The 8,777-nt window shown below is 43.0% G+C and overlaps 1 protein-coding gene across 1 annotated transcript in view; it reads right to left on the bottom strand.

Annotated features, from left to right (window-relative positions):
- The window catches only part of LOC138955286 (uncharacterized), a 4,990-nt gene extending 4,430 nt beyond the window's left edge, over positions 1 to 560 (bottom strand). The window contains exon 1 of the mRNA XM_070326918.1: positions 333 to 560. Coding sequence (XP_070183019.1) covers positions 333 to 545 — 213 coding nt within the window. The 5' untranslated portion in view covers positions 546 to 560. The remainder of the gene's footprint in view (positions 1 to 332) is intronic.
- Between the last annotated feature and the right edge of the window lie 8,217 nt (positions 561 to 8,777).

Below are 8,777 nucleotides of genomic sequence, written 5' to 3'. Positions count from 1 at the left end.
GCTGACGTTATGGGCATTGGGTGGAGGGAGTTGCTGACGAATGTACGACGGGTAAGCAACTGTAATCCCATCTCTATCTCCGACTCTCATCTCTACCCTCTCTCTCTCTCTCTCTCTCTCTTTCTTTCTCTCTTTCTTTATCTCTCTTTCTTTCTCTCTCTTTCTCTCTCTTTCTTTCTCTCTCTATCTCTCTCTCTCTCTCTATCTCTCTCTCCTTCTCTCTCTTCTTCTTCTCTCTCTCTCTCTTTCTCTCTCTCTCTAACTCTCTCTCCCCCCCCCCTCTCTCTCTCTCTCTCTCTCTCTCTCTCTCTCATGTGACCCCTGTCACCGACCTCCGCTGTGTCATACACGACGATAGACACGCCAGGCAGCAGTTTCTGGTTGTTGTGGGCGGAGTCTTGAGCCCGGAACTTAATACGGGTGTCACAGTCGGGAACGTCAAGGATGACGAAGTTGTTGACGTCATCAATGACGTGACGTATGAGCTGAAAACGACTTCGTGTCTTCACCAAGTGGTGGGCGCTTCCCCAGGTCATGATGTTCATCGGACCGGAACGTACTACGTACTGGGGGAAACATTGAGAAAACAAAATACACAAAAAATGTCGACGTGGTGTCTTTCGCCTTTTAGTATCTCCCAATCTGAGCCAAGCAAAGACTTATAGTCAACGACACTGCATGTTGGTCAGCCAATAAGTCACTCAAACGTTATTCGATCAGATAATTAAAACATAGCAAGAGCATAACCTTTGCTGTGATGTTCTTGTGGTAAACAAATACCGGAAACGCACAACAACATGAAAGTATAGAATGTGCAGTGTACCTTATCCATCCGTCCACCCGTCCATCATCTAACATTACATCTAACAATTTGGTTATTGTATCCATTCATTGCCCCCTCTTTCTATTGACCGTCTATTCATCCATACATCCACCCATCCATCCAGCGATTCATCCATCAGGTTGTCAATCGCTACCCACTCGTCCAAGGCTTGCATTGTGTGCTGTTGATATGTCTGGATGATTAATGAGATGAGGATGATTATAATGATGATGCTATGGATTTCCAATTTGGATTGAGACTACGTGACAGGGCATTTTACTAACATGTCATAACAATAGCGCGACATCCCATTTTGACACCATATCCCATTTCACCGTATTCCATTTATCCTCCATCCCATTGTCGCGACATTTCACAAGCCAAGCGTCATTTTACTACCGTGTCATAACAATAGCACGTCATCCCATTTTGACACCATCCCATTTGGCCGCCATCACATTTTTTATTTATTCTTCTTGCCAAGCCTCACTATACTACTATACTGCGTTATTCAACTAGGAAGACATTCCGTTTACGCCAAATTCCATTTTTGCCACAATCCAAAATGTCGCAAAATAGAGATGGCGGCAAAATGGGATGACGGCAAAACGGCATGGCGACAAAATGGAATGTGGCGCTAGTGGTTTGACACGGTGGTAAAATGACACATGGCCTATGAAATGTCGCAAAAATGGGATGGGGGCAAAATGGGATAACGGCCAAACGGGATTGCGCCAAAATGGGAAGTGGAGCTAATGGTACATGACATGGTGGTAAAACGACACTTGGCCTGTAAAATGTCGCAAAAATGGGATGAGGGCGAAATGGGCTAACGGCGAAACGGGATTGCGCCAAAATGGGATGTGGAGCTAATGAATTTTTTTTTTTTTTTAATTCTTAAAATTAACAGAGTCGCGCTACCCCAAAAGTCAAGGAATTTCGTGTTTGTCCCTTGACTTTGGAGATGACAAGAAAATATCGGGCGCACAAACGTGATTTGTAAAATTTTTCACAACATATGTCGCCTAGCGCCATGTATGTGATGAAACCATTCATATAGCTCTGCGGGAGCTCTGCACTTTTGGACGTCCCCATTTCACTGCTGTACAGCAAACATCGTCCCCAAATACCTGTTTGTTTCTAAACAATCACGCTGGAGGTTGCATTTTATGTAATAACCTCCTGAAATGAGTTTTGACACTTTAGAATGGCATGTAAAATGACACATGGCCTATGAAATGTCGCAAAAATGGGATGGGTGCAAAATGGGATAACGGCCAAACGGGATTGCGCCAAAATGGGACGTGGAGCTAATGGTACATGACATGGTGGTAAAATGACACTTGGCCTGTAAAATGTCGCAAAAATGGGACGGGGGCGAAATGGGCTAACGGCCAAACGGGATTGCGCCAAAATGGGACCTGGAGCTAATGGTACATGACATGGTGGTAAAATGACACTTGGCCTGTAAAATGTCGCAAAAATGGGATGGGGCGAAATGGGTTAACGGCGAAACGGGATTGCGCCAAAATGGGATGTGAAGCTAATGGTACATGATATGGTGGTAAAATGACACTTGGCCTGAGAAATGTCGCCAAAATGGTATGGGGGCGAATTGGGATAACGGCGAAACAGAACTAATAGATCCCTTGACTTGGGGTAGTGCGACTCTGTCACTGCTAGCTTTCCACTCGGAGGAAGCGACCGGAATTTCCCAACGATGGGGCATCCTAGTAATGAATTTTTTTTTTTTTAATTCTTAAAATTAACAGAGTCGCGCTACCCCAAAAGTCAAGGAATTTCGTGTTTGTCCCTTGACTTTGGAGATGACAAGAAAATATCGGGCGCACAAACGTGATTTGTAAAATTTTTCACAACATATGTAGCCTAGCGCCATGTATGTGATGAAACCATTCATATAGCTCTGCGGGAGCTCTGCACTTTTGGACGTCCCCATTTCACTGCTGTACAGCAAACATCGTCCCCAAATACCTGTTTGTTTTTAAAAAATCACGCTGGAGGTTGCATTTTATGTAATAACCTCCTGAAATGAGTTTTGACACTTTAGAATGGCATGTAAAATGACACATAACCTATGAAATGTCGCAAAAATGGGATGGGGGCAAAATGGGATAACGACCAAACGGGATTGCGTCAAAATGGGACGTCGAGCTAATGGTACTCGACATGGTGGTAAAATGACACTTGGCCTGTAAAATGTCGCAAAAATGGGATGGGGGCGAAATGGGCTAACGGCGAAACGGGATTGCGCCAAAATGGGATGTGGAGCTAATGGTACATGATATGGTGGTAAAATGACACTTGGCCTGAGAAATGTCGCCAAAATGGGATGGGGGCGAATTGGGATAACGGCGAAACAGGACTAATAGATCCCTTGACTTGGGGTAGTGCGACTCTGTCACTGCTAGCTTTCCACTCGGAGGAAGCGACCGGAATTTCCCAACGATGGGACATCCTAGTAATGAATTTTTTTTTTTTTAATTCCTAAAATTAACAGAGTCGCGCTACCCCAAAAGTCAAGGAATTTCGTGTTTGTCCCTTGACTTTGGAGATGACAAGAAAATATCGGGCGCACAAACGTGATTTGTAAAATTTTTCAAAACATATGTCGCCTAGCGCCATGTATGTGATGAAACCATTCATATAGCTCTGCGGGAGCTCTGCACTTTTGGACGTCCCCATTTCACTGCTGTACAGCAAACATCGTCCCCAAATACCTGTTTGTTTCTAAAAAATCACGCTGGAGGTTGCATTTTATGTAATAACCTCCTGAAATGAGTTTTGACACTTTAGAATGGCATTTAACGCTCATTGAAGTTTTAAAAAACTTTTTAACACCTAAAACATTCATAGCACCAATAACGTAATTCTAGCTCTGCACTTTGTGGCCACATACGTCCCCATTTGACTGCTGTACAGCAAACATCGTCCCCAAATGCCTGTTTTTCTAAAAATCACGCTGGAGGTTGCATTTTATGTAATAACCTCCTGAAATGAGTTTTCACACTTTAAAATGGCATTTAACGCTCATTGAAGTTTTAAGAAACTTTCTAACACGTAAAACAAAAGAGACCCCAAATGCCTGTGTTTTGAGCAAGATGGCATTTTGATACACAGCCGACCCCAAATGACTGTAAAACCACCTATGTGTGTGTGTGTATGTGTGTGTGTGTGTGTGTGTGTGTGTGTGTGTGTGTGTGTGTGTGTGTGTGCACAAAAACAAATTCCCAGGGAAAGGGTAAGGGGTGGGGTTGCGCTAGGGGCTGACTCGATCATGTCCTGTATGGAGCACAAGCAATCACAAGCCCCTGTATCACATTTCCTCACAGTCTAGTCATGAGTGACACACTGCGTTGCAACAAGGTCACCCATGTTCTAGTTTCTTCTTCTTTTGTTAAACAACGACCAGGAAGAGCATTCCTCGCTCGGTGTCGACTTAAGTGCTGTTCACATTGCAGACTTCAACCAACTTTTGCACAACGTTAGTGGGTTTGAAGTCGCTCCCGTGTCTCTGAGGCCAAGTTGGCGAACATTCTGCCATGTGAATGGCCCTTACGATTTAGGACATATTTAGCCACGATTTGAATACTCAGTTGATCGCTGGTTGACGCGTCAGTGACTTGGCACAGATTTCGTGCACACTTTTCGTATCGCGCTTACTGGCCGATTGGTTAGCTCGAGCCAATGAAAACAGCGTTTGCTTTTGATCCTCGGGTGGCGTCGATGTCTTGGAGCAATCGCATTCAGAGGTAGTTTTGATAACTGAACTGATCTTTAAGGCTGAGTACCGCAAGGAGGCGATGAAATACACCATGATGCTGTCGCTTGGCGATCCATAACTGACAATTGTTCTTGCATTCCTCTTCCTTTGTCGTCTTAGAAACCGACAGGCAGTGTGTAGGCGAATATTTGAAGCTGTTGACAATTGTTACCCCAGGTAAGGCAGTTACTTCCCTTTTCCAGAAGACAACGAAAACGATCCCGAATGGTCAAGTCTCATGAGACTCGTTGCTAAAAACTAGCATACGCGTTTGCGAGTTTAATATCACTTGGCTTCGAGAAAAATCGCTTGAAAGTGAGGGGACAGTCGGTTGAAAGTGTGCAATGTGAACAACATGCCATGCAGCCAACGTCTCTTTCACATCCAGCCCCGTGTCGTCACGGGTCGGCAGGCATTGAGGTCAGCCATTGTGGTAGTCCTGACGCTGCAAACTGATATACATTTCTCACCCTGACTTTGGTGTGCAGGCGGAACTTAACTGGCTTGGTGCACGTCTGTTATAAGAGGAGTTGGTGTGTGTATTTAGTTGTAACATACAATCACAGACACAGGCAGACACAGACAAGTTTATATATGATACAGTGAATTGTCAAAACTAGGACATTTACAAAATCCTTGACAATTTCAGTAAATTTGTAAATTTCCTGTTTCACCCACCATGGGTGAGAGGTTATAGTGCGTTTTGGAAACGGTGTGTTTGTTGGGGAGGGTTAGAATGCGTGTAATAGAGGGTATAATTATAGGGGGGGGGTGACGGCTAGAGTGGGGATGGGAAATGGTGTGTTTGTGTTGGTGGGGAGGGGGGTAAAGCGGGTTGGGGGAGGAAATGTTTATCAGGTTAGTATGCGACAAGACAGCTAACCAATCCAGCGTGACGAGGAGTGTCAGCAGAAAGGGCGGTGTAGGTTGTCTCTTCTTTTCCTGGACGCCATTTTCTTGTATATATTCACCAAACTAACCCCCACCCCCTTCCTGCTCCCACTGGCACTTGTACCTCACACGAAGGTAGCCGTTGCGTTCGCCTTGTTCATCTATGGTTTGCTGATGTTTTAAAGACACAAAATACGCGTCTGAAAAGCGATTCCAAGATAATTAGTGTGTGGTTGGGCGTCAACCTCAGGCATTTATCAGTCGTTGCGCTTTCACAATCTCAACAACAAAAACCTTTGCTATTTGAGTTTTGGTACACGACTTCGTTAACTTGGTTATTTATTTGTCAATAATTCAAAAATGACCACGACCTTTGACTAAATCCCACAAAAATAGTGTATAACAGTAATAGTGTTTAGATACATGCCAGTTTCCAAAAGAAGACTGACGAAAAACCCTGACCTCTGCAATTTTGAAAAAAATAGTGTTCTCTCCTGGACAAATTTTACTTTGAAAAAATGCACACACTCAAAAGATTTCAGATATTCATTTTGAAAGAGTCAAATTTCACACAGTAACCCCCAATGTAAGTGTTGTATTATGAGTGCTGTGGATGAAGCCTATTTCCATATTAAAAAGGGCTGACTTTGTTCCATACCGCAACGTAAGCTTGGTCATTAAGGGGTATTTTCTGTCGAAAAAGTACTTTTTAACATCGTCAAGCATGTAAGCAGTCAAACGCATTGTGCTGTTTCTGTTTCTGGTTCCACTCCATTTTTGTTATAGACTTTTGTGCAGTAAGTAACACGGAAAGAAGTCAGCACTACTTGATTCAAACAAACAGAGTACGTTACTCTTTTGGTGAATACAACTTTCAAAACAAGACTTCGTAACGGTACGACGTTCCCAAATGGAGACACTCCTGCTTTAACATTTGTTAAAAACATACGTCAGCGATTGACCCCAAACATGACTTCGCTAATATTTTGCAAATATTTTGTCTGTGATATTTTCAGAATGTGTTGAAGACAACATCTGTTTAAATACCTGTAATGTATGCATGATATCCTGATTGTTTTGAAGCGATCCAGATTCGGCGCTTTTTGTCACAATACCCCTCAAAATCGACGCAAAAACCTTCCGGCTTTGACCGCTCATGCGATTGACAACCCCATCAAAATGAATGGCATGACACAAGGAATACGCACGATAGCAAAACAAGACAGCCTGTTTTGGACAGTTAACTGATTTGACTTTCTCATCGTATGTAAAAGTTGCCAAGAAGTGCATATTCTGAACTTTCGTCAATTTTTTAATTGATACCTTTTGTTTTTGACCAGTCGATTGTGGAGGGTACCCTTCCTTGAGCGGCAGTCACGTGCCTCTTTCAAACCATCTTTGATCCGAAAAGTTGTACATATAGCCAAATTTAGGGCCGTTTATGGGATAGCACGTTTGAATAAATGACACTGGATGGAATATTTAGCAGGGGTGCAATAATTATATAGGTTACACACCTCCGATACCTGGATAGCATGCATATTATTTTCAGGGTTTGATTTTCTGGTGATCCCGAGCCTCTGGCGAGGTAATACATGACAATATATCCTCGGGGAAAATATGCAAGCCATTCAGAAAGAAGTGTGTACAGTTATTATCCCTTGACCACGACGTGTTTTGATGTAAACACTTACTCTTCCAACACAAACCTTCCGGTGCCTGTTGTTCTCTTGCCGAGACTACTACTACTACTACTACTACTACTACTACTACTACTACTACTACTACTACTGCTACTACTACTACTGCTACTACTACACTACTACTACTACTACTACTACTACTACTATTACTACTACTACTACTACTACTACTACTACTGCCACTACCACTACCACTACCACCACCACCACCACTACTACTACTACTACTACTACTACTACTACTACTACTACTACTACTACTACTACTACTACTACTACTACTACTACTACTACTACTACTACTACTACTTTCTTTCTTTCTTTATTTGGTGTTTAACGTCGTTTTCAACAACGAAGGTTATATCGCGACGAGGGAAAGGGGGGAGCTGGGATGGGGGAAAAGGGGGAGATGGGATAGAGCCACTTGTTAAGTGTTTCTTGTTTACAAAAGCACTAATCAAAAAATTGCTCCAGGGGCTTGCAACGTAGTACAATATATGACCTTACTGGGAGAATGCAAGTTTCCAGTACAAAGGACTAAACATTTCTTACATACTGCTTGACTAAAATCTTTACAAACATTGACTATATTCTATACAAGAACCACTTAACAAGGGTAAAAGGAGAAACAGAATCCGTTAGTCGCCTCATACGACATGCGGGGTGCAGAGAAATAAGGATGTGGAAAAGAAGACTTTTGGTAAGTGAAATAAAGGTGATGGATCCAGTCAGGTAGAAATAAGACAACAAGAAAAGAATTGGAAAACTGCAGGGAATAGTAGGGAGAGTTTTCTTGGAAGGAAATATAGGTGAAAGGACTGGTAAGGCAGAAATAAGACAAAAGAAGAGAAGAAACAGAACCGTTAGTCGCCTCTTACGACATGCTGGGTAGCATCGGGTAAATTCTTTCTAGTCCCAACCAATATGGGACTCCCCCTAACCCGCGGGGGGTACTACTACTACTACTACTACTACTACTACTACTACTACAACTACTACTACTACTACTACTACTACTACTACTACTACTACTACTACTACTACTACTACTACTATTACTACTACTACTACTACTACTACTACTACTACTACTACTACTACTACTACTACTACTACTACTACCACCACCACCACTACCACTACCACTACTACTACTACTTCTACTACTACCCCTACTACTACCATTAATCTGACAAAACGTGACTCCAACCTTGCAGTGTGACGGCCGTGTTGACAGTCGCTGTGCACTGACCAAGCGCAGGTTGTCAGCCGTGAAAAGCCGGCACGCTCTTCAGTCCGAGGCGAGACGTTTCGCTTCACGCCCTTCACAAGAAACCAACAGGCAACGCTGACATCGGACGCAGACGACAAAGGAGTGTCACAACAACAACAACAACAACAACAACAACAACAACAACAACAACAACAACAACAACAACAACAACAACAACAACAACCTGTAGACAACGCTGATATCGGACGCATACGACAAAGGAGTGTCACAACAACAACAACAACAACAACAGCAAAAACAACAACTTCAACAACAACAACAACAACAACAACGATAATGACAACA

The sequence above is a fragment of the Littorina saxatilis genome, unplaced genomic scaffold (assembly GCF_037325665.1).
Source record: "Littorina saxatilis isolate snail1 unplaced genomic scaffold, US_GU_Lsax_2.0 scaffold_189, whole genome shotgun sequence".
Classification (NCBI taxonomy): domain Eukaryota; kingdom Metazoa; phylum Mollusca; class Gastropoda; order Littorinimorpha; family Littorinidae; genus Littorina; species Littorina saxatilis.
The sequence above is the reverse complement of the archived record's forward strand: the minus strand, read 5'-3'. Positions and strand labels throughout refer to the sequence as shown.